We start from the raw sequence: 26642 nt of genomic DNA, 5'->3' as shown, positions 1-26642 counted from the left end.
TTGATAGCGTTCAGTTACGTATTGCTTTTCTTCTTTCTCCATTATGCATTCTCTGTTAGGTTTGCCAAAGGAAGTGAAAACATTGGTTTACTTATCTAAAGGAGCTCAAGTGAGTTTGTTTATTATTTGACCCCATATGTATTTATTTTTGAGATGGAACCTCATTCTGTCCACCCAGGCTGGAGTGCAGTGGCACAATCTCACCTCCTCACAACCTCCGCCTCCCGGGGTTTCAATTTATTCTCCTGCTTCAGCCTCCTGAGTAGCTGGACTTGCAGGCATTCGCCACCGCGTAGCTAATTTTGCATTTTTAGTAGAGATGGGGTTTCACCATGTTGACCAGGCTGGTCTTCAGACTCCTGACCTCATGTGATCCACCCGTCTCTGCCTCTCAAGATGCTGGGATTATAGATGTGAGCCACGGCCGGCCACTTGCTGTTTAATCAAGCAAAAGGTGTTACATGTCTGCTTTGCTGTAACATGTACTGGAAAATTGAGCATATGGAAATAATGAATGTGAACAGCAGTGTGTGCTCCTGTTTAGTATGCATCATTAGATAAAAAAATCTGCCATCTCTGGAGGCTGCAGTGGCCCAGGGTGTACCACTGCACTCAGCCTGGGTGGGAATGAGGCTCTGTCTCAAAAATAAACAAAACAAAACTGCCATCTCTATAAAGGGCATTACATTTTTTCAAATTTGGGATTTTGAACACCGTCCCAATTTAGTATCATTTTTCTGGAGAAACTATATAAAATATTGAAGAGGCTAAACAGCACCTGCTTGGTCTGTGTGAGGACAATTTCAGGTATCTCATGAGAGAATTTGTTGACAAGGGGTGCGCCCATGGGTACATCAACAACTTTGTGGGGGTGAAGACTCCTCAGTTCAAATGCATTTGCATTCTGTAAGCATATTAAGAGTTAAGTGGGCCAGGCACGGTGGTTCATGCCTGTCATCCCAGCATTTTGGGGGCCTGGCAGGAGGCCATGAGTTCAAGATCAACGTGGGCAGCAGAAGGTGAGCCTGTCTACAAAAAATTAACAAAAGAGTTAACTGGTCCATGGGTTCTGGTTTACAGTGAGCTGTGATGTCACTGCATTCTACCCTGGACAACAGAGCTAGACCTTGTCTCAAAACAAAACAAAAACAAAAACAAAAAAATAAAAAAATAAAAAAAGAGAGACTGAGAGACAGTTAACTGTTTATCCCAAATTTATTTATTTATTTAATTTTATTTTAAAATTAAATTAAATTTATTATTTATTTATTTATTTTTGAGACAGAATCTCACTCTGTCACCCAGGCTAGAGTGCAGAGGTGGGATCTTGGCTCACTGCAAGCTCGGCCTCCCAGGTTCAAGCGATTCTCCTGCCTCAGCCTCCCGAGTAGCTGGGATTACAGGCACCCGCCACCAGGCCCAGCTAATTTTTGTATTTTAGTAGAGCCGGGGTTTGGCCATTTGGCCAGGCTGGTCTCGAACTTCTGACCTCAGGTGATCCACTCGCCTCAGCTTCCCAAAGTGCTGGGATTACAGGGGTGAGTCACCACGCCTGGCCCGGATTTCTTGATCAGGCTCTCCGGGGGCGGGTCCGGACAACTGTCCAATCAAGGCAAGGGGCGGGCACCAGGAAGCGGATTGCGAGTCTGGAGTGTGTCGAATCGAAGGCCCCAGGGGTGGAGGGGGCGTGTCCAAAACGCTGGCCACTCAGAGCGTTGAAAGGGCGGAGACTGAGAAACTTTCCAATCAGTGGCGCCGCTGCCTGCGCTCCGAGGCCCCGAGGGCGGGACGGTTTCGTCCTCCCTGCCACGCGTGCCCCGCCTACCCCGAGCGGCCCGGGAGTACCTGTCCCTTTCAGCTGCGCCGGCCGTGGGGCCACGGGGAGCTCGCCTTGGAGAGCCCAGGAGCAGGCGGGACATGGTGAGTGCGGGGCAGGAGCCGAGCCCGGGGAGGGTCGGAGCGACGGGAACCGGCTGGAACCAGCCTCCGCCGAAATCTGCCGCCGGGCTTGGCTGAGGGCCGCGCGGGGACCCGCAGGACGAGCGCCTGGGCCCCGGGGACGCCATCGCAGCGGCCGGGCTGGAGGGCTGGGGGCAGTTTGAGGGGACGGAAGGGGCTGCCAGGAGCTGGGGGATAACTTGGGGGGGGGGCCTGGGCAGGAGGGGGGCTCGGGGGCAGTTTGGGGAAATGGCAGGGGCGGTCAGGGACTCGCGGGCAGTTTGGTGGGACGGTAGGGACCGTCAGGGCTCAGGGACCAGTTTGGGGGGACGCTAGGGGCGGTCAGGGTTCAGGGGCCAGTTTGCGGGGATGGCAAGGGACGGTCAGCAGGTTGGGGATGTTACGCGCGTCCGTATAAGAGACCACCTGAGCAGGCTTAGCCACCAGGCTGTTTACTCACTTGGGTGCAAGTGGGCTGAGTCCGAGAAAGGAGTCAGCAAAGGATGGTGGATTGATTGATTGATTGATTTGTCGGAGTAGCGCTGTGTCGCCAGGCTGGAGTGCAGTGGCGTGATCTCGGCTCCCTGCAACCTCCGCTTCTCGGGTTCAAGCGGTTCTCCTGCCTCAGCCTCCCGAGCAGCTGAGATTACAGGCGTGTGCCACCATGCCCGGCTAATTTTTGCGTGTTTAGTAGAGACAGGGTTTCACCATGTTGGCCAGGATGGTCTCGATCTCTTGACCTTGTGATCCGCCCGCCTCGGCCTCCCAAAGTGCTGGGATGACAGGCGTGAGCCACCGCGCCCGGCAATCATTTGTTCTTACTGGTTTGGGATAGGCGGTGGAGTTAGGAGCAGTTTTTTTTTGCGGACAGTGGGTGGGTGTTACAAAGTACATTCTCAAGGGCGGGGACGATGTTTCAAAGTACATTCACAAGGGCGTGGAGGATGTATTGTCACAAGGGCGGGGAGGAATGTTACAAAGTACCTTCACAAGGGCGCGAGAGTGTATTGTCACAAGGGTGGGGTACATTCACAAGGGCGAGGAGGATGTATGGTACAAAGTACATGCACAAGGGCGGGGGGATATCACCAAGTACATTATCACAAGTGGGGGGGGATGTCACGATGGCTTGACCAAGGTGCGGCCAGCTCAGAGGACCTTACAGGGGACAGCTTGGGGGGACAGCAAGGGACGGTCCGGGGGTCAGAGGCAGTTTGGGGGATGACCTCAGCGGTGGGAGTGACCTGCCCTGGGGGTTTTGTCGCGGGGTATCCCTAATACCCTGAAATCTTTATTCGGGCAGCTGGTTTCAGTAAATATAGTGTCTCCTGTTTGCCTTTTGTCTTTTCAGTGTCAATAGGAAAATTTTCAAGTCTGTTTCCTGCCTTCTGGTCCGTCAGAATAACACCTGTTTATTCTGGGGTACAGGTTAAGAATGGCCTAAGGAACTCTCTCAGGAATATTCTCTCGCCCACCACAACTGTAGAGAAAGGGTGCGCAGTTCCACATCTTATAGCAGATAGAGATGGATTAAAATGTTCATAAAAATAGTAGTTTTTCGGCAGGGCGCGGTGGCTCAGGCCTGTAATCCCAGCACTTTGGGAGGCTGAGGCGGGCGGATCACGAGGTCAGGAGATGGAGACCATCCTGGCTAACACGGTGAAACCCCATCTCTACTAAAAATACAAAAACTTAGACGGCTGAGGCGGCGGGCGCCTGTAGTCCCAGCTACTGGGGAGGTTGAGGCAGAATGGTGTGAACCCAGGGAGCAGAGCCTGCAGTGAGCCGAGATCGCGCCACTGCACTCCAGCCTGGGCAACAGAGCGAGCCTCTGTCTCAAAAAAAAAAAAAAAGTTTTTCAAATGCTAAAGCAATCAGACAAAAAATAATAGCAGTTATTCTTCCATACAAGGTGCAGACTTTGCGACAGCATGTGATCCTGTTCCATTTCAGTTCATCTAGACATGAGATTAATGCAAATTCTGCAAAAACCTGTAAAACTGAGGCGTGTTCCATTCTGGTTAATTTCCAGTTTGTCACCAATAGTATTGCTTCACTGATCCATCATCTGTTTGCTGACTGGGAAAAGCAGTTTCTGGCCTTGTAAAGTCATAAAGACTGCCTGGGAACTCCCTTCCCCTACTTACCTTACACATGGGGGGAAAGTAGTGATTCTGCTGCATTCTCACTCTGCAGGATGGGGGTCTTCGTGGCATTTGAAGTGTAGCACCTGGAGCAGGGAGGCAAGCCCGGAGACCAGTGACTCCAGCTGAGCCCACTGTTGGGCCTGCACCAGAGGCCGCTGAGGGTGCAGCCGAGTCTGGCCCGGCAGCCTCCCCCTGCTCAGACCTCCTGCCTCGTAGAACAGCCACAGCAGGAACTGTTCATGCTGATTGAGGCTGCTGAGCATCGGAATGACGATTATCCGGGAGATGTGCTTGTGGGCGGTTTAGCCTTTCTGAGGTTGCACCTGTGGTTGTCTAGGGGCAGTTTCTAAGCAGCTGGTTTAATTTATGCATTAAGGGTTTTGTTTTGTTTTTGAGATAGAGTCTTGCTGTGTCTCCCCGGCTGAAGTGCAATGGCCTGATCTCACACATTGTAACCTCTGCCTCCCAGGTTCAAGCAATTCTCCTGCCCCAGTCTCCCGAGTTGCTGGGATTACAGGCACCCGCCACCATGACTGGCTAATTTTTATATTTTTAGTAGAGACGGGGTTCCACCATGTTGACCAGGCTGGTCTCAAACTCCTGACCTTAAGTGATTCACCCTCCTCCACGTCCCAAAGTGCTGGGATTTCAGGCGTGAGCCACTGCGCCCGGCCTGGATTAAGTTTTCCTATAAACACCAGTGGCCTTACTGCCCACATAAATAGGCCTTCAGCATCTCTTCAACACCTGTGTGCTTCTAGCAGTGCTCATCACTGTGCTGCCCCCAGGGTAACCACTGTCCTGATTGATTTTTTTCATTCTCTCTACCTTTACCATTTATTATTTATTGTCATACAGAGTTTTAATTTTGCCTCCTTTGAAATTTTTTTTTTCCCCCAGGCAGGGTCTTACTCTGTTGCCCAGGCTGGAGTGCAGTGGCGTGAGCACAGCTCACCACCAATGGTGCATGCCACCATTCCCGGCGAATTTTTTTTTGTAGAGACGGGGGTCTTGCTGTTGCCCCAGGCTAGTCTCGAACTCCTTGACTCAAGCGATCTGCCCTCCTTGGCCTCCCGGAGTGCTGGGATTACAAGCATGAGTCACTGCACCTGGCCTGAAATTTCAGTAAGTGACTGTTATCATAAGTGGCTGTTACCATTAATGCACCTCGAAAGGCTTTTCTGTGGTTTCTTTCCTTTGCACACATGCTGGTGTCTCAGATAGTGCGTGACCCAGTTAGTTCAGTCATTCCAGCGTTTGTCAGGCTTGGGTATGTTTGTTTATTTTATGTACTTACTTATTTTTAGAGACAAGGTCTTATTCTGTTGCCCAAGCTGGAGTGCAGTGGTATGATCATGGCTCACTGCAGTCTCAAACTCCTGGCTTTAAGTAATCCTCTTGCCTCAGCTTTCCAAGTAGCTGAGACCACAGGTGTGTACCACCACACCCAGCCAAAGTTTCTTTTGTTTGTTTTGAGAGGGAGTCTTGCTCTGTTACCCAGGCTGGAGTGCAGTGGCACGATCTTGGCTCACTGCAGCCTCCGCCTCCCGGGTTCAAGCAATCCTACCTCAGCCTCCCAGATAGCTGTGGTTACAGGCATGTGTCACCAAGCCTGGCTAATTTTTATATTTTAGTAGACACAAGAGTTTCATAATGTTGGCCAGGTTAGTCTCAAACTCTTGGCCTCAAGTAATCTACCTGCCTCAGCCTCCCAAAGTGTTGGGATTACAGGCGTGAGCCACTGCACCTGGCCTTCCTTGTAGCTTACTAATGTCTGTGTGTGGGCATAATGCACACTTGCTGTACCTGGACATTGTAAGAACACTAACTTCTGAATGGGTTCTGCATTTGTCATTCACAGTGAAATATGCATTATGCTGATGATTGAACTTGCAGTTGATATGGACATTCCTTATTCTCCCATAGATAGCATCTCTCCTTGCCCAGGTGTTAAACTGTCGCTCGTTTCCAGCATTGTAGCAATGCTTGCTCTGTCATATATTCATGCACCATAAACACAGCTTCCCATCCTTTTCTGTCGGTCGATTTGTCCATCCTGCCGATACCATCCTCCTAATTACTATTTTTTCTTTTTTTGAGATGGAGTCTCACTCTGTTGCCCAGGCTGGAGTGCAATGGCACGATCTTGGCTCACTGCAACCTCTGTCCCCTGGGTTCAAGCGATTCTTCTGCCTCAGCCTCCGGAGTAGCTGAAATTACAAGCATGTGCCACCACACCCAGTTAATTTTTAAATTTTTAGTAGAGATGGGGTTTCATCATGTTGACCAGGCTGGTCTGGAACTCTTGACTTCAGGTAATCCGCCCCCTCAGCCTCCCAAAGTATTCGCGTTACAGACGTGAGCCACCGCACCTGGCCCTCTCCTACTTATGATTGTGATTTAAGTGCCTTGATGTGTTTTAGAATTGCCCCTCTACCTTGTTCTGCAGGAAACCTGGTGGTTCTTAAGACATTTGCCTTTCATTTCAGTTCTTAGAAGTAGTTTTTCATAAATGCAAAAACAAGGAAAAACAAAACAAAACAAAAGGCTGGTTTTGGATTTAATGGAATTTTATTCAAACCCTAGATCAGCCTGAGAGATCTGTTGATGTGGTGGCATTGTTTCCTTGCTGACTCCGTGTGCCATCTCTCATTTCGCTCTCCTTTGATGTCATTCAGTAGTGTTTTATAATTGTTCCATGATGATTATTTTATATCCTTCATTAGATATAAAATACCTCTGTTGTCCAGGCTGGAGTGCAGTGATGCAGTCATGGCTCACTACAGCCTCAAAATCCTGTGCTCAAGCAATCTTCGGCCTCAGCCTCCTGAGTAGGTGGGACTGCAGATTCATGCCACCACACCCAGCTAATTTGGCCGGGCTCGGTGGCTCACGCCTGTAATCCCAGCACTTTGGGAGGCCGAGGCGGGTGAATCATGAGGTCAGGAGTTCGAGACCAGCCTGGCCAAGATGATGAAACCCTGTCTCTACTAAAAATACAAAAATTAGCCAGGCATGGTGACGCATGCCTGTAGTCCCAGCTACTTGGGAGGCTGAGGCAGGAGAATTGCTTGACCTGGGAGGCAGAGGTTGCGGTAAGCCAAGATCATGCCACTGCAGTCCAGCCTGGGCGACAAGAGCAAAACTCAGTCTTTAAAAAAATATATATATATATATATAGAGAGAGAGAGAGAGAGAGAGAGAGCGCTGGGGTCTTGCTATGTTGCCCAGGCTGGTCTCAAACTCCTAGGCTCAAGTGATCCTCCCGCCTCAGCCTCCCGAAGTACTGGGATGAAAGGCATGAGCCATTGTGCCCGGCCCTGAGTGTGAAATTTAAAAGGTTAACAATGCCCACGCAGTGTATCTTATTAAGGACAAGCAGGCTCTGAAAGCGCTTTGGAGCATTGAAGACAGAGCAAGAAAGATATGCCAGTGAGGCTCAGATCAAATATTTTAGCAATGTTGATTATTCTGTTGTCACCGTGGAGTTGATTGTGCAGCCTTGCCGGTCTACCCATATGCAACAAGAAGCCCCTTTGCCGAAACTGCCCCCTCCCTGGCTGGCCAGTAAACAGTCCAAAGCCACACAGTCATCTGCTGCGTGGCTACCGGGGAGCGTCATCCTGCCTGTGAAGCTTCCAGACAGTCGCTGTCTGCTGTGTGTGGTTAGAGTGGTTTGAACATCTGTGTTGTGTGTGCACAAGACTGTCCTCGGGGGAAGGGCCAGAGGGCCCAGGTTTGCCTCGGTGCTTTAAGGATCATTTCCATTTCAGGAAGGAGGTTCTGTGGACCCGTGAATCTCACCACCCAAGGCATCAGGGCAGCTCGGGGCAGAGAGGCACAGGGCCTGTGGGAGCCTCCACATGGGAGGACAGTGTCCTGCTCCAGATCCCCATGGCCAATTCACCGCCGTCGGGACTGGTCTGAGATTCCCTGAGGCTGGAGTGGAGGCTTCGAAAGCCCCCCCAGAGAAGGCGTCCAGGCGGGGGGCGCCGTCCGGGGTGGGGCGGTGGCGCAGTGGAATCCCATCGTCACTGCATTTATACAGAATCTAGACCTTGTTGTCGCACAAGTAGGCTGATTTGTGATCGCAGAGATGGGTCAGAGTAAAACCTGTAAGTGAGGAACACGTTCTCTCCAAAACCCAGATAGACCTAAAACGTGTTAGGCTTGCTCTGGCCGTGGGTGTTGACAAATGAGGTATGGTTCTTCCCTAGGCTGCTGCTTCAGATAACGACCAGAAATATGAACAAACTGGTGGGGACCTGAGTCTAATGGGATGCAGCAGCTCGCCCCACCTGGCAAGTTCTGCAGCAGGCCCACGAGCCTGTCCCCGCGCCTGGCTCTCCTGAGAGCTCAAATTAAATCTCTAAAATCTAAAACCGTCTCATCCCCAAGGCCAGCTACCCTCTTCCACTTCATAATGTCATAAGAATTACTTTTCCCCTATCCTACACTTCAAAAAGCTGCGGTATTTTCATTATTTCACAGCGATATGCATTCTTTTCCATTGGTTCATTTGACAGTCCTTCTGCTAATACTGTATTGGCAAGATTGACAGCTCTAAAATCCTTGCCCTGTGTTAGGTAAGCCTTCACCCTTTTCTTCAGAAAGTTGTGGCTATTTTTAGACTTTTTTTTCTCAGTTAGGTTTGGAAAGTAGTTTTGTTAAGTCCTAAAAAGTCTCATTAAGAGAGGATCTCACTCTGCTGCCCAGGCTGGAGTACAGTGGTGTGATCACAGCTCACTGCAACCTCCTGAGCTCAAGTGGTCCTGCTGCGTCAGCCTCCCTAGTAGGTAGGACTGCAGGCACATGCCATCATGCCTGGCTAATTTTAAAAATGATAATAAAAAAAATTGTAGACTGTCTCCTTCTGTTGCCCAGGGTGGTCTCAAATTCCTGGCCTCAAGCAATCTTCCTGCCTTGGCCTCCCAAAATGTGGGGATGATGGGCATGAACCACCGCACAGGGCCCTGATCGAGATTTGTTTCTCCATTGGAATCCTTCACTAGCCTTAAGTACTTATTTAACTTTGGATTTTCCCATAGTATGTATCAGCTTTTAAAAATTAATTTTCCAGCCGAGCATGGTGGCTCAAGCCTGTAATCCCAGCACTTTGGGAGGCTGAGACGGACGGATCACGAGGTCAGGAGATCGAGACCATCCTGGCTAACGTGGTGAAACCCCATCTCTACTAAAAAATACAAAAAATTAGCCAGGCGTGGTGGTGGGCACCTGTAGTCCCAGCTACTCGGGAGGCTGAGGCAGGAGAATGGCGTAAACCCGGGAGGTGGAGCTTGCAGTGAGCTGAGATCCAGCCACTGCACTCCAGCCTGGGCAACAGAGTGAGACTCCGTCTCAAAAAAAAAAAAAAATTAATTTTCCAACTATTATCAAGTAGAAACAGAATGCAATTTCTTGGAATCTTGGTCAAAATCTTTTTCTAGGATTATCTCTTTGCTCTTTTGGGGTTTTATGTGCATAATTCTTAGAAATTTGCATAAAGACAAGTTTATGTTTTATAATTCTTGTATATTTTCTGGTGGTGCTGGAACTAGTATAACATTGACTAGAGGTGAGGTCACGGGCATCTTCATTTTGTGTATCATGTTTTTGAGGAAGACAGTGAACTTCACATTCTTTACATGTTTTTTAAAAACCAGCTTTACTGACATATATACGTACAGCCATTTAATGTGTACATTTCTTTTTTTTTTTTTTTTTTTGAGAGGGAGTCTCGCTCTGTTGCCCAGGCTGGAGTGCAGTGGCGTGATCTCCGCTCACTGCTCACTGCAAGCTCCGCCTCCCCAGTAGCTGGGACTACAGGTGCCCGCCACCACGCCCGGCTAATTTTTTGTATTTTTAGTAGAGACGGGCTTTCACTGTGTTAGCCAGGATGGTCTCGATCTCCTGACCTCGTGATCCACCCGCCTTGGCTTCCCAAAGTGCTGGGATTACAGGCTTGAGCCACTGCGCCCGGCCCATTGGTTTTTAGAGTCACAGAATCCTGCAGCCAAGACCACAGTCAAGTTGAGAACATTTCCATCACCTCACGAAGAAACCCCCAGCCCTTCGGTTACCACTCTCCTAGTGCCCTGGAGCCCCTCCCCCACCCCAAGAAATGACTCATCTGCCTCTGTCTCTAGAGATTTGGCTGTTCTTGACATTTCATATGTTGTTTCTCTTTTTTTTTTCTTTTTTTTTTTTCCTTTTTGTTCTTTTGACATTTCATATGAGTGGAATCCTAATATGTGGTCTTCTCTGACCAGCTTCTCTCACTGGACATGTTTTCAGGGGTCATTCATGTTTTAGCCTATAGATCCTCATTCCTTACCTGGCTGAGCCATATCTACTATGTGGACAGTACCACATCTTGTTTATCAGTTGATCAAATTTGAGTTGTTTTCACCTTTTGGCTATTGTGAATAGCACTGCTGTGAACATGTGGGTACAAATGTTTCTTTGAATATGTTTTCAGATTTCTTCAGTATATATTTAGGAGTGGAATTTCCATTTGATACTATGTTAACTTTTCTTCTTTTTAATATATTTTATTTTATTTATTTTTTGAGACGTAGTCTCGCTCTGTCACCCAGGCTGGAGTGCAGTGGCGCGATCTCAGCTCACTGCAAGCTCCGCCTCCCGGGTTCACACCATTCTCCTGCCTCAGCCTCCCCAGTAGCTGGGACTACAGGCGCCCGCCACCACGCCTGGCTAATTTTTTGTGTTTTTAGTAGACACGGGGTTTCACCATGTTAGCCAGGATGGTCTCGATCTCCTGATCTTGTGATCCGCCCGCCTCAGCCTCTCAAAGTGCTGGGATTACAGGCGTGAACCACCGCACCCGGCCTATAATTTCTTTTTTTTTTTTGAGACGGAGTTTCGCTCGTCACCCAGGCTGGAGCGCAGTGGCGGGATCTCCGCTCACTGCAAGCTCCGCCTGCCAGGTTCATGCCATTCTCCTGTCTCAGCCTCCCGAGTAGCTGGGACTACAGGCGCCCGCTACCACACCCGGCTAATTTTTTGTATTTTTAGTAGAGACGGGGTTTCACCATGTTAGCCAGGATAGTCTCGATCTCCTGACCTTGTGATCCGCCCACCTCGGCCTCTCAAAGTGCTGGGATTACAGGCGTGAGCCACCGCACCCAGCTTAATTTCATTTTTTATAGCAATTTAGGCTCACAACAAAATTAAGCAGAAAGAACAGAGAGTGCTTATGTATCTCCTGCCTCATCCTATGCACAGCCTCCCCCACTGTGCACACCCCACACCAGCGTGCTGCGTTTGTTACAACTGATGAGCCTCATTGGCATGTCATTTCCACCCGAGTCCGTAGCTTACACTGGGGTCTGCTTTTGGTGTTGTACATTGTATGAATGTCCACAAACATGCAAGGACGTGAATCCACCACTGCCACGTCACTCAGAGTAGTTCCCATGTCCTAAAAGTCCTCCGTGCTCTGCCTATTCATCCTTCACTCCTGTGCTAACTCTGACAACCACTGATCTTTCTACTGTCTCCACAGTATTGCATTTTCCAAAATGTCATGTAGGTAGGAATCACACCGTAGGTGCCTTTTCAGTTCGGCTTCTTTCACCTAGTGCTGTGCATTTTAAGATTCTCTGTGTCTTTTCATGACTTGATAGCTCATCTCTTTTTAATGCTGAATAACATTCCACTATCTGGATGTACCATTTATTAATCCCCTCATCTTCTAGACGATGTCTTGGTTATTTCCATGTTTTGACAATTATGAATAAAGCTGCTATAAACGTCTGTGTACAGGCTTCTGTGTAGTCATAAGCTCTCAGCTCCTTTGAGTAAAGGTCAAGGACTGCAATTGCTAGAACAGATGGCTAAAGTATATTTACTTTTAAGAAAACACCAGGCTGGGTGTGGTGGCTCACGCCTATAATCCCAGCACTTTGGGAGGCCGAGGCGGGCAGATCACCTGAGGTTGGGAGTTCGAGACCAACCTGACCAACATGGAGAAACCCTGTCTCTACTAAAAAACAAGAAAACAAAATTAGCCGGGTGTGGTGGTGCATGCCTGTAATCCCAGCTACTCGGGGGGCCAAGGCAGGAGAATCGCTTGAACCAGGCAGGCGGAGGTTGTGGTGAGCCATTGCACTCCAGCCTGGGCAATAAGAGTGAAATTCCAGGCCGGGCGCGGTGGCTCAAGCCTGTAATCCCAGCACTTTGGGAGGCCGATGGGCTGGATCACGCAGGTCGAGACGAGACCATGCTGGCTGACACGGTGAAACCCCGCCTCTACTAAAAAATACAAAAAATTAGCCGGGCTAGGTGGCTGGCTTCTGTGGCCTCCAGCTACCGGGAGGCTGAGGCGGAATGGCGTGGAACCCCGGGAGGCTGAGCTTGCAGTGAGGCTGAGATCCGCCACTGCACTCCAGCCTAGCGACAGAGAGCAAGACTCCATCTCAAAAAAAAAAAAAAAAAAAAAAGAGGAAATCTGTTCCAAAAAGAAACAATAAAAGAAAACATCAAACACTTTTCCAAAATGGCTGTACAAATTTGCATTCCCACCAGCAATTAATTAGAATTCCTGTTGCTCCTCATCCTGGCCAGCATTTGGTGGTGTCAGTGTTCTGGATTCTGACATTCTGATAGTTGTGTCATAGTATCTTGGTTTATTTTTTATTTTATTTTTTTTGAGACGGAGTCTCACACTTTCACCCAGGCTGGAGTGCAGTGGTGTGATCTCGGCTCACTGCAAGCTCCGCCTCCCAGGTTCACGCCATTCTCCTGCCTCAGCCTCCCGAGTAGCTGGGACTACAGGCGCCCGTCACCACACCTGGCTAATTTTTTGTATTTTTAGTAGAGATGGGGTTTCACTATGTTAGCCAGGATAGTCTCGACCTCCTGACCTCGTGATCTGCCCGCCTTGGCCTCCCAAAGTGCTGGGATTACAGGTGTGAGCCACTGCAACCGGCCGGTATCTTGTTTTAATTTGCATTTCCCTGATGACATGATCTGGAGCATTTTTTTACATACACATCTGCCATCTATATATCTTCACAGATGAGTATCTATATATATCTATATATCTATATGTCTTAAGGTCTTTAGCCTCCACACCTGGCTAATTTTTTCTTAATTTTAGAAATGGGGTCTCACTATATTGCCCAGGGAGGTCTGAAACTCCTGAGCTCAAGCAATCCTCCCACCTTAGCCTCCCAACGTGCTGAGATTACAGGTATGTGCCACCACACCTGGCCTATTTGTACATTCTTCACTCTGTATCACACTCCTGATGACTATGACTCTCCAGAAAGCCTTGAAGATGAACAGTGTCCGTCCTCCAACTTTAAGCTTCCCCTTCAATACTGTGTTGGTAATTTGGGTCTTTTACCTCTCCATATAAACTTTAGACTCAGTTTGTCAATATCCATCAAATAACTTGCTGGGATTTTGATTGGGATTGTGTTGAATCTGTATATCAAGTTGGGAAGAACCGAAGTCTTGACAATATTGAGTCTTCTATCCACGGACAGGGAATAACTATTTACTTAGTTATTTGATTTCTTCTGCTAGAGTTTTATAATTTTCCTAAGATAGATCTTGTATACATTTTGTTAGATTTATACCTAAATATTTTATTTTAGGGCAATGCTGCTGTAATTCCACTGTTGTCTAAGAGCATATGATGTATGATATTCTTTTAAACTTAAGGTGTTTTATGCCCCAAAATACAGTCTAGGTTGAGGAATGTTCCATGTGAGCTTGACCAGAACGTGCTTTCTGCTGTTGTTGCAGTTGTCTACAGACATTCATTATTGGGGGTGCTGTTGAATTCAACTCTGTCCTTACTAATGTTCCGCCTGGTTCATCTATTTCTAATAGATGCTTAAGTCTTCAGCTATGATGGTGCATTCATTTATTTTTTCCTTACAGTTCTAGCAGTTTTTACCTCCTCTGCCTGAAATTAATATATGTGCTCCAGCTTTCTTTTGAATAGTGTTAGCATGATTTATCTTTCTCCATCTCCTTACTTTTAATCTATTATGTATCTTTAAAGTGGGTTTCTTATAAATCAGGGGTCCGCAGCCCCCAGGCCATGGACCAGTACTGGGCTGCACAGTAGGAGGCGAGTGGCGGGCTAGCAAACAAAACTGAGCTCCGGGCCGGGCGCGGTGGCTCAAGCCTGTAATCCCAGCACTTTGGGAGGCCGAGATGGGCGGATCACGAGGTCAGGAGATCGAGACCATCCTGGCTAACACGGTGAAACCCCGTCTCTACTAAAAAAAATACAAAAAACTAGCCGGGTGAGGTGGCGGGCGCCTGTAGTCCCAGCAGCTACCGGGAGGCTGAGGCAAGCCGTAAACCCAGGAGGCCGGGCTTGCCCAGTGAGCTGAGATCCGACCCTCCACCCACAGGCGACGTGAACTCTGTCTCAGAACTGAGGCTTCCATCTCCTCTCGGATCAGCAGCGGCATTAGACTCGCCTAGGAGCCTGAACCACGTTGTGAACTGTGCATGAGAGCCATCTGGGTTGCGTGCTCCTTATGAGAATCTAATGCCTGATGATCGTCACTGTCACCCGTCACTCCCAGATGAGACTTTCCAGTCACAGGAAAACAAGCTCAGGACTCCCACTGAGTCTACATTGGGGTGGGTATGTAATAATAAAGTGCACAATAGATGCCATGTGCTTGAGCCATCCTGAAAGCATCCAGCCCCCACCCCGTCCATCTGTGGAAAAACTGTCTTCCACAAAACCAGCCCCGGTGCCAGCAAGGTTGGGGACTGCTATTATAGACAACGTATAGTTGGGTCTAGTTTTTTGGTCCATGCTGTTTGTAACTGTAGTCCATCAACTTTTAAAGGGATTACTGACATAGTTAAATTAATAGCTGACATATTTGTTACTATTTTCTATTTGTTGCCCCTGCTCATTGTTCCTTGTTTTATCTTCCACTCTTTTTCTGCCTTTTTTGGTTTTAATTGCATGTTTTGTGCAATTTTTTCTCCTTAGCAAGTCAGGTATGCTTCTCTTTCCTTTTTTTAGTGATAGCCCTAGAGCTATTTATTTATTTAGCAGGATCTTGCTCTGTCACCCTGGTTGGAATGCAGTGGCACAGTCATGGCTTACTGCAGCCTCAATCTCCCAGGCTCAAGCCATCCTGTCACCTCAGCTTCCCAAGTTGCTGGTGCCACAGGGTACGTGCCTCCAAGCCCAGCTAATTTTTAAAAACTTTTTGTGGCCGGGCGCGGTGGCTCACGCCGGTAATCCCGGCACTTTGGGAGGCCGAGGCAGGTGGATCACCTGAGCTCAGTAGTTTGAGACCAGCCTGGTCAACATGGTGAAACCCTGTCTCTACAAAAATACCAAAAAAAATTAGCCGGGCATGATGGTGGATGCCTGTAATCCCAGCTACTCTGGAGGCTGCGGGAGAGTCACTTGGAATCTGAGAGGCAGAGGTTGCAGTGAACTGAGATCGCACCACTGCACTCCAGCCTGGGCAATGAAAGGAGAATCTATCTCAAAAAAAAAAAAAACAACACTGTGTAAAGACAGGGTCTCCCTGTGTTGCCCAGACTGGTCTTGAACTCCTGGCCTCAAGCAGTCCTCCCGCCTCAGCCTCCCAAAGTGCTGGGATTACAGGCATGAGCCACCGCACCTGGCTAGAGTCTTCAGTCTTCAATATACAGCCAATCCACATCCAGATAACACTATACTGCTTCCCAGGTTGTGAAGTATCTTACAGTAGTTATTCCATACTTCTCCCTCCTTTTCCTTGTATCACTGGTACGATTTCACTTATAGGTAAGATATAGTTATTGAATACAATGCCACTGTTACAACATAACAAATGAACAATTTGTTATAAGTAACTTAATAACAAAAATGTTTTTATTTTGCCTTATTCTTTTTCTGATGCCCTTTCTTTATGTAGATACAAAGTTCTAACCTCTATAATGTTCATCTCTCTCAAAAAACTTCTTGTAACACTTCTTGTAATATCGGTAGGTCTACTGGCTACAAATTCCCCCAATTTTTTTTTTTTTTTTTTTGTCTCAGAAAGTCTTTATTTCTCCTTCAGGTTGAAGAATAGTTCACAAAATTCTAAGTTGGTGGGGATTTTTTCTCTGAACACTTGAAATAATTCCCTCCACTCTCCTTGCTTGCATGGTTTCTGAGGAGAAATGTGATGTCATTCTTGTCATTGCTCTGTAGGTAAAGTGTTTTTTCCTCTGGCTTCTTTGGAGATATTTTATCTTTTTTTTTTTTTTTTTTGAGATGGAGTTTCACTCTTGTTGCCCAGGCTGGAGTGCAATGGCACAATCTCGGCTCACCACAACCCTCGACTCCTAAGTTCAAGCGATTCTCCTGCCTCAGCCTCCCGAGTAGCTGGGATTACAGGCATGCGCCACCACACCCGGCTAATTTTGCATTTTTAGTAGAGACAGGGTTTCTTCACGTGGGTCAGGCTGGTATCTTCACGTTGGTCACCCGACCTCAGGTGATCTGCCTGCCTCGGCCTCCCAAAGTGCTGGGATTCCAGACGTGAGCCACCGCACCCGGCCTAGAAGATTGTGTTACATGTCTTCAGGCTCAGAGCCTTTCCTCAGCCACACCCAGTCTGCTCATGAGTCCGTTAAAGTCATTCTCCGTTTCTGTTACAGTGCTTTTCATCTCTCCCATTGCCTTTTCAGTCTTAGGATTTCCACTTCTTGGCTTATATTGCCTATTTTTGCATGTTGTCTACTTTTTCCATTAGAGCCCTTCACCTGTTAATCGTACTTGTTTTACATTCCCAGTCTGGTACTTCCAACGTCCCTGCCATATCTGAGGAGTTCTGCTTTGTCTCTTCAAGCTGTGTCTTGCGCCGTTTACTATGCCTTGTCATTTCTTTCCAGAAAGCTAGACACAGTGTACTGGGCGAAAGGCACTGAAGTAAACAGACCTCTAGTAACGCCGTGGTGAGGTGCGGGCAGAGGGCAAGGATTCCCTGATCCTTTGATGAGGTCTCAGTCTTTTAGTGAGCCTGTGCCCCGCGACACTGAACTTCACAAGTGCTTCTCAGTTCTTCCTTCTCCACTTAGGCGGGACAGGATGAATAGAGGAAGCTGATGTGGGATACATCTCTTTCCACAGGTCACTTAGACTCTGATGAAACCCCTACAGGTGAGACTCTGGTAAAATAGTTTCTCTTAAGGGAAAGGCCCAGTGAGAAAGAACAGAAATATCTGGCCTATTTCAAAGTCATTATTTTTCTCCTCTAGAATACTGCCCCCCCACCCCGAGATTCCTCAGACTTGTGCATGCTGTGCCCCCAGGAATTCATCAGTTACAGCTCAGGCTTTCCCATCTAAGTAATGGTTCCCAGAGGCTTCTGTTCATGGTAGCATGTTCTGGTAAGTTGTGATTCTCCGTATCCACCTCTCTGTTCAGTTTGAGGGGGCAGAGCTTGCCCTGTGACATCAGTTCTCTGAAGGATGGAAGAAGAGCTGTTGAGGTTTCAGTTTGTTCAGCTTTTTAATTGTTACAGTGGAGTAATAACTTCCAAGCTCCTTACATGCTAGACCAAAAACTAAGTCATTTAACTTTTTTTTTTGAGACCGAGTCTCGCTCTGTCGCTCAGGCTGGAGTGCAGTGGCGCAATCTTGGCTCACTGCAAGCTCCGCCTCCTGGGTTCACGCCATTCTCCTGTCTCAGCCTCCCAAGTAGAGGTGCCCACCACCACACCCGGCTAATTTTTTCTTGTATTTTTAGTAGAGACGGGGTTTCACCGTGTTAGTCAGGATGGTCTCGATCTCCTGACCTCGTGATCCGCTCGCCCTGGCCTCCCAAAGTGCTGGGATTACAGGCATGAGCTGCTGCGTCCAGCCATTTAACTTTCAAAAGGAACTGCCAAACTGTTTTCTTAATTGGTGGTACTATTTTACATTCCCACCAGCAATGTGTGAAGATTCCTGTTTCTCTATATCCTTGCCAAAACTTATTTTCCTTTTTATTTTTTTTATTTTACTCATCCTAGTGGGAGAGAAGTGTCCTTTTGTTCTGATTTGCATTCATTGATGACTAGTTACTGACAATGTTTATTTTTCTTGGAGAAATGTCTGTTCACATCCTTTCCCCACTTTTTGTTGTTGTTGAGACTGAGTCTTGCTCTGTCACCCAGGCTGGAGTGTAGTGGTGTGATCTCAGCTCACTGCAACCTCCACCTCCTGGGTTCAAGCGATTCTCCCTCCTCAGCCTCCTGAGTAGCTGGGATTACAAGCACCTGCCCCCACACCCAGCTAATTTTTGTATTTTTAGTACAGATGGGGTTTCACCATATTGGTCAGGCTGGTCTCAAACTGCTGACCTTATGACCCATCCACCTCAGCCTCCTAAAGTGCTAGCATTACAGGTGTGAGCCAGCATGCCCAGCCTCTTTCTTCATATATTCTAGATCCAAGTCCTTTATGAGATATATGTTAAACCAACTTTGCACTTCTTAGATAAATTCCAGCTAGTTGGCTGGGCGCAGTGGCTCATGCCTGTAATTCCATTACTTTGGGAGGCCAAGGCAGGTGGATCACCTGAGGTCAGTAGTTCAAGACCAGTCTGGCCAAATGACAAAACCCCATCTCGACTAAAAGTATAAAAATTAGCTGGGCGTGGTGGCAAGCACCTGTAATCCCAGCTACTCGGGAGGCTGAGGCAGGGAGAATCGCTTGAACCCAGGAGGCAGAGGTTGCAGTGACCCAAGATTGCACCACTGCACTCGAGCCTGGGCAACAGAGTGAGGCTACATCTCAAAAAAAAAAAAAAAGAAAATCCAGCTAGTCATGATGTAGAATTCTTTTCTATATTACTGAATTTGCTTTACTAGTATTTTATTGAGGATTTTGGAATCCATAACCAAATAAATATTGGTCTGTAGTTTTACTGTGATGTTTTTATCTGGTTTTGGTACCAGGATAATACTCATAAAATGAGTTGGGAATTGTTCCTTTCTTTTGCAACTTTTGTAAAATGTCTTATAAACATTTGGCATTAAATTTCCCTTAAATTTTTGGTAGAATTCAGGGGAGAGGCCCTGAATCGGGCGCAGGCTTTTCATCTTCAGTAGATTTTGATAAATAATTTAGTCTCTTCGTTTCTAATAGGTGTATTTGGATTGTCTGTGTCTTTAGTTTCGGTAGTTAAGGTGGTTCTAAGAATGTGTTTATCTATGTTAACTAATGTATCGATGTGTAACTGTTCATAGTATTTTTATCATCCTTTGTATTCATTTAAGGTTGGTGGTAATGTTCTGGTTCTAAGAAGTTTGAGTCTCTTTTCTTGTCAATCTAGCTAAATCAGTTTTGTTTGATCTTTTCAAACAACTAGCTTTGGTTTCACTGATTTTTCTCTATTGTTTTACTGTTCTCTATTTCATTGATTTGGCTGTAATATGTATTATTTCCTTCCTCCTAGTTGCTTAGATTTAGTTTTATTTTCCTATTGTCTTGAGGTGGACAAGGTTAGGTTGTTGATTTGCAATCTTTAGGATAGGTATTTATAGCTATTAATTTCCTTTATATAAGTTTTGGTATGTCTTTATTTTCCATCCATCTCAAAGTATTTCCCTTTTGATTTCTCTTTGATCCATTAGTTATGGAAGAGTGTGTAAATATCCACATATTAGTGAATTTGCCCAATTTTCTGTGTAAGTTTCCAATTTCATTTCTCATTCCATGGTGGTCAGAGAACATACTTATTTCTGGGGTTGTTTTGTTATTTGAAAACTGACTCTTGCTCTGTCAGTGCTGTGATCAGAGCTCACTGCGACTTCTGTCTCCTGGGTTCAAGCAATTCTCGTGCCTCAGCCTCCCAAGTAGGTGGGACTACATGTGTATGCCACCATACCCAGCTAATTTTTGCATTTTTAGTAGAGACAGGGTCTCACTATGTTGCCCAGGCTGGTCTCAAACACCTGAGCTCCAGCGATCCATCTGCCTTGATCTCCCAAAATGCTGGGATTACAGGTGTGAGTCACCAAGCCCAGCCAATACCTTGTATTTCTATTGTTTAAAATTTGTTGGCCGGGTGCGGTGGCTCACGCCTGTAATCCCAGCACTTTGGGAGGCTGAGGCGGGTGGATCACAAGGTCAGGAGATTGAGACCATACTGGCTAACACGGTGAAACCCTGTCTCTACTGAAAATACAAAAAATTAGCCAGGCGTGGTGGCGGGCGCCTGTAGTCCCAGCTACTTGGGAGGCTGAGGCAGGAGAATGATATGAAACCGGGAGGCAGAGCTTGCAGTGAGCCGAGATCGCACCACTGCACTCCAGCCTGGGCAACAGAGCAAGACTCCATTCCAAAAAAAAAAAAAAAAATTGTTGAGGTTTCTTCTATGGCCTAGGAAAGCATCTCTTTTACAGCACATTCTTCCTGCACTTGAAAAGAATGCATGTTTTGCTATTGTTGGGTTGAGTGTTCTGCAGGTATCTGTTATGTCTAAATGACTTACAGTGTTCTATTATTTTATTTCCCTGTATTCCACCTAGACGTTCTATCATTAAAAAGTGGGGTTAATAGATGATGCTGTGTTCAACTTAAAAAAAAAAAAAAAGGCCGGGCGCGGTGGCTCAAGCCTGTAATCCCAGCACTTTGGGAGGCCGAGATGGGTGGATCACAAGGTCAGAGATCGAGACCATCCCTGGCTAACGGTGAAACCCGTCTACTAAAAATGCAAAATTAGCCGGGCATGGTGGCGGGGAGGCCTGTGATCCCAGCTATAGGGAGGCTGAGGCAGGAGAATGGCGTGAACACAGAGATGAGACTTGCAGTGAGCTGAGATCCGGCAGCTGCACTCCAGCCTGGGCGACAGGCTGAGACTCCATCTCAAAAAAAAAGAGTGGGGTGTATTGACAGCATGTTTGCTTCTCCTTTTTTTTTTTTTTTTTTTTTGAGAACGTCCTGCTCTCAGGCTGGGAGTGCAGTAGTGCGATCTTGGCTCCACTGAAACCTCACAGCATCCCAGGTTCAAACCTGCCTCAGCCTCTGAGGAGCTGAGACTAGGAATTTTACACTGCCACCATGCCCAGCTAATTTTTTGTATTTTTAGTAGAAAGTGAGGGTTTTTTACCACATTGGCCCAGGATGGATGTGTGGCGTCGTGATCTGCCCGGCCTTGTCCTCCCAGGTGCTGGGATTACAGGACCCTGAGCGTGAGCCACACGTGCCCAGCTTTTCCATTTTTGCATCATTATTTGTTTGGTGCTCTGTTTTTTAAGGTGCACATAGTGTAGCTTTGGGTGAGTTGAACCTTTTGTCATTATACAATTTCCTTCTTTACTAACACTTTTTATTTTAATGTTATGTCTGATATTAATATAGCTATTTGCACAATATCTTTTGCGATCTTTTTTTTTTTTTGAGGCAGTCTTTACAACCCTTGCCCACCGGAGCTGGAGTGCACTAGGCGCAATCTTAGCTCTACAGCGTCACCTCACCAGGTTCAGAGGTCTCCTGCCTCAGCCTCCAGAGTACTTTCGCGATTACGTACGCCACCACACCTAGCTAGTTTTTGTATTTTTAGTAGAGACAGACAGAGTTTCCCTATGTTGGCTAGACTGGTTTCAAACTCTTGACCTCCAGTGATCTGCCCACCTTGGCCTCCCAAACTGCTGGGATTATAGGCGTGAGCCGCGCAACCCCATCCTTTACTTGCAATCTGTTTGTATCTTTGGATCAAAAGTGTGTATTTTTTTTTTTTTTTTTTTGGTGGTCGCTCTGTTGCCCAGGCTATACAGTGAAGCAATCAGCTCACTAAAGCGCTCCGCCTCCTGGGTTCATGCATTCTCCTGCCTCAGCCTCCTGAGTAGCTGGGACTGGCGCCTGCCACCACCACGCTTGACTAAATTTTTGTATTTTAGTAGAGATGGTTTCACGTTGTGGGATGGTCTCGATCTGACCTCTCGTGATCTGCCCGCCTCGGCCTCCCAAAGTGCTGGGATTACAGGCGTGAGCCACTGCAGCCGGCTAGTGTGTATCTTATACAGTGTATGTAGTTGGACTATGTTTGTTATCCATTCTGACAACCTCTGCCATTTAATTGGGTTCTGTAATTCATTCCCATTTAGTGTTATTACTGAGTTAGACATACTTATGTTGGCCATCTTACTTTTTGTTTTCTGTGGGTTTTATGCCTTTCTTGTTGCTATACTCCTTTACTACTTTGTTTTTTTGTTTGTTTTGTTTTGTTTTTTGGAGATGGAGTTTCACTCTGTCGCCCAGGCTGGAGAGCAATGGTGCGATCTCAGCTCACTGCAACCTCTACCTCCTGGGTTCAAGTGATTCTCCTGCTTCAGCCTCCCGAGTAGCTGAGATTACAGGTGCTCGCCACCACACCTGGCTAATTTTGTATTTTTAGCAGAGACGGGGTTTCTCCATGTTGGTCAGGCTGGTCTCAAACTCCGTACCTCAGGTGATCCTCTCACCTCAGCCTCCCAAAGTGCTGGGATTACAGGAGTAAGTCACCATGCCCGACCACTACTTTCATTTTCATTAACTGTTTTCTAATGAAATATTTCAATTGTTTAACTTTTTACTATTTGTTAGTTTCTTTAGGGGTTACTGTATTATAAATATGAGGCTTATCAGATGAGCTGCAGGTTTATATTAATCGCTTGATTCCAGTGAGATACAGAAGTGCTGCACCTGTGTAGCTGTATTCCTTCCTGCCCCCCAACTTTTATGGCATTATTAATACATACTACATCCATGAATATTATACGCCAAAACAGTGCCTTTTAATTAGCACTTTACCATCAATAGTCATGTCCCTTGCCGCCTTTGCTCCCTCTCACTCACCTCCTTTGTGCTGTTATTGGCAAATAGGTAAGTATTCTTATGTGTTATACAGTAACAGTACTTTACAAACATTTATACAGTTGCCTTTAAAATAATTTAAGAAAATAAGTGGGAAAAAACTGATACAGGGTGGCCCAGGGCTCCACTGCAGACAAAAACAGGAATTCTTACCTCACATTGTTAGAAGCTCTCTGGCTGGCCTCAGGCCCGTCTATACAAAGATCCTCTTACCAGGCAGTGGATTCCAAGGACTTAGTTTTCTCCAGTAGCTGATCAAAGGCTGGTCCGAAAGACCTATGAAATGTGCATCGTTTGGACAACTGAGGCCTGCTGCGTTAGGCAGCGTTTCAAATGGAAAAGTTACTTCATTTGCATAGCATCATCTCTCCAGACCCTGCTGGTAGAGGAAGATAAGAACAGTCACGGTAAAAAGGTAGAGGTAAGTTCAGACTCATAGTGGTGCTATTAAGTTTATTAGGAAGTGACTGTGAGTAAGTGAAAGATCTAACATTCACGTCATAGAGGAGGTGTTGGGACACCACAGAATCTCGTTTGAATTTGTGAATTAAGTCCAGTTCCCAGTACTTTCGGGGTCACCAATCCTTCTGCACACCTACGTGGTTTTTCTTAGGACTCAGTGGTCTTTGAGGATGTGGCTGTGGACTTCACCCTGGAGGAGTGGGCTTTGCTGGATTCTGCTCAGAGGAACCTCTACAGAGATGTGATGCTGGAGACCTTCCGGAACCTGGCCTCAGTAGGTAAGGACGACATCATTCCTTCACTTGGTTTTTAATGAACTCATTTCTTTCTCATCAGTTCTGTTTCAAGATTTGAAATGTGGGAAAGGACTAAGGTACACATATTCACAGCCACCATGGACCTAGAATCTAATCATTATTCTCTAACAGTGAAAACGTGTGTGAAACAGATGTTATTTCTGTCTTGGTTTAAAGGACTTGAAGTTCCTTTCGTGAAATTAGTATGGGTATAGATTTCATTGGTCATTTAGGATCACAGAGTGGTTCCTTGTTTGATACCTGTGACTTACTGTGTTTGTGAAATACCTAACATTTTGACCCCTGATGTCTGTTACTGATGAAGTCCTCAAAATGCTAAACTCCTCAGTGTCTTCCTTTGCTTAATACGTGTCTCATTCCTTATGAGATTTGTTCACTTTTTTGTTTCAGATAAGACTCAATTTAAAGCCAATGGGTCAGTTTCTCAGCAGGATACGTACAGGAAAGAAAAATCTAAGGAACAGACAATACCAAACTTCACAAGAAATAATTCCTGTGCCTACACTTTAGAAAAAACTTGTGAAGGCTATGGCACTGCAGATCACCACAAGAATCTGAGGTGAGATGCACTCACAAGAGAAATAAGTCATCTAGGAGAAAATCTTTGTATGCAATTAAATATATATATAAGTATTGCTCCAAATATAAGCATTGCTCCAAATTTTAACCAAAAAAAAATTTGTATTTGATTTAGACATTGAGAATTTGAAACATAATTGCTAGAGATAACGACAGGGGGCCAGGCATGGTGGCTCACGCCTGTAATCCGAGCACTTTGGGAGGCCGAGGCAGGCAGATCGTGAGGTCAGGAGATCAAGACCATCCTGGCTAACACGGTGAAACCCCGTCTCTACTAAAAATACCAAAAAAATTAGCTGGGCGTGGTGGCAGGCGCCTGTAGTCCCAGCTGCTCAGGAGGCTGAGGCAGGAGAATGGCCTGAACCCGGGAGGCGGAGCTTGCAGTGAGCTGAGATTGCACCACTGCACTCCAGCCTAGGCAACAGAGCAAGACTCCGTCTCAAAAAAAAAAAACAACAACAAAAGACATTACAGGAAAACCCCATATATAATAAATACTGCATTAATAAATATGTCTCTTCAAACAATTCAGAATAGAAAAATTTCATGTACACTGAAATGTAGTTAGAAATGTATTTCTAATACTTGTTAATACATATCAACAAATCATTGCCAAACATACCATAAATGTTTCTCATTTTTAACAGAAATCATATGGTGGACAGATTCTGTAACAATAATGAAGGTAATCAATACGGAGAAGCCATCCATCAAATGCCAAATCTTACCCTGTTCAAGGAAATTTCTGCTGGAGAAAAACCGTATGAATGCACCAAGTGTGGGACAGTCTTCACACATGTTTCTTCTCTTAAAAGGCACGTCACGTCTGTGTGTGGACGAAAAGCGCCTCCGTGTGAGGAATATAAGCAGGTCTGCATTTGTCCCTCACACCTACACAGTCATGGAAGAACCAACACTGAGGAGAAGCCCTATAAGTGTCAAGCATGTGGGCAAACTTTCCAACATCCCCGTTCCCTCTCTCAGCACGTGAAGACTCACACAGCAGAGAAAACCTATAAGTGCGAGCAGTGTCGGATGGCATTTAATGGGTTCGCAAGTTTCACTAGACATGTGAGAACTCACACAAAAGACAGGCCATATAAATGTCAGGAGTGTGGGAGAGCCTTCATTTATCCCTCGACATTTCAAAGACACATGACAACACACACTGGAGAGAAGCCCTATAAATGTCAACACTGTGGGAAAGGCTTCAGTTACCCCCAGGCTTTTCAAAGACATGAGAAGACGCACATGGGACAGAAGCCCTATGAATGCAAGCAGTGTGGGAAAACATTCAGTTGGTCTGAAACCTTGCGAGTACACACGAGGATCCACACTGGGGAGAAACTCTATAAATGTGAACACTGTGGGAAGGCTTTTACCTCTTCCAGATCATTCCAAGGTCATTTGAGGACGCACACGGGAGAGAAACCTTATGAGTGTAAACAATGTGGAAAAGCCTTCACTTGGTCCTCAACGTTTAGAGAACATTCGAGAATTCACACACAAGAGCAGCTCTATAAATGTGAACACTGTGGGAAGGCTTTTACCTCTTCCAGATCATTCCAAGGTCATTTGAGGACGCACACTGGAGAGAAGCCTTATGAGTGTAAACAATGTGGGAAAACCTTCACTTGGTCCTCAACGTTTAGAGAACATGTGAGAATTCACACACAAGAGCAGCTCTATAAATGTGAACACTGTGGGAAGGCCTTTACTTCTTCCAGAGCATTCCAGGGTCATTTGAGGATGCACACACTGGAAGTATATGAGTGTAAACAATGTGGGAAAACCTTCACTTGGTCCTCAACCTTACATAATCACGTGAGGATGCACACTGGAGAGAAACCTCACAAATGTAAACAATGTGGGATGTCCTTCAAGTGGCCCTCCTCCTTCCGAAACCATCTGAAGATGCACGCAGGACAGAAATCCCATGAATGTCAATCACACTCAAAAGCCTTCAGTTGTCAAGTCATTCTTTCTAAAACCAGTGAGAGTACACACTGAAGAGAAATTCTGTAACTAAGTAACATGGGGGTAACCTCACATTAATTCATGTCTAATTCGCCCAGGAGAGAAATACTACAAGTATGATATTGTCCTTGTCAATACCTCATTTGTCAAACAGAGCCATTAGAGAAAATAATTCTCTAAGTCCTCTTTCAGCTATAATACCTGTGTTTTATCTCTTAGAGTCCAGCTCTGTCACCCAGGCTGGAGTGCAGGGGCATGATCTCAGCTCACTGTAACCTCTGCCTCCTAGGTTCATGCCATTCTCCTGCCTCAGCCTCCGGAGTAGCTGGGACTATAGGCGCCCGCCACCATGCCTGGCTAATTTTTTGTATTTTTAGTAGAGATGGGGTTTCAC

General features: G+C 46.4%; 1 protein-coding gene across 5 annotated transcripts; it reads left to right on the top strand.

The window, feature by feature from the left end:
* The first annotated feature begins 1759 nt into the window (after positions 1–1759).
* Positions 1760–26571, top strand: ZNF57 (zinc finger protein 57). Of its 5 annotated transcripts, none has more exons than XM_031660136.1 (5): positions 6347–6400; positions 23527–23653; positions 24083–24251; positions 24919–26019; positions 26101–26571. In XM_031660136.1, the coding sequence occupies exons 2-5, from the start codon at positions 23620–23622 to the stop codon at positions 26279–26281; spliced, it is 1485 nt and encodes a 494-aa protein (XP_031515996.1). In that variant the 5' UTR covers positions 6347–6400; positions 23527–23619; the 3' UTR covers positions 26282–26571. The 5 variants fall into 5 exon arrangements, with proteins under 5 accessions (XP_021786212.2, XP_031515996.1, XP_031515995.1 ...); XM_031660135.1 differs by lacking the exon at positions 6347–6400 and adding an exon at positions 22537–23334 and having other exon boundaries at positions 24919–25908; positions 26074–26571; XM_031660134.1 differs by lacking the exon at positions 6347–6400 and adding an exon at positions 22537–23334.
* Positions 26572–26642: the final 71 nt, after the last annotated feature.

Source organism: Papio anubis, chromosome 20, assembly GCF_008728515.1.
Source record: "Papio anubis isolate 15944 chromosome 20, Panubis1.0, whole genome shotgun sequence".
Lineage (NCBI taxonomy): Eukaryota > Metazoa > Chordata > Mammalia > Primates > Cercopithecidae > Papio > Papio anubis.
The sequence above is the reverse complement of the archived record's forward strand: the minus strand, read 5'-3'. Positions and strand labels throughout refer to the sequence as shown.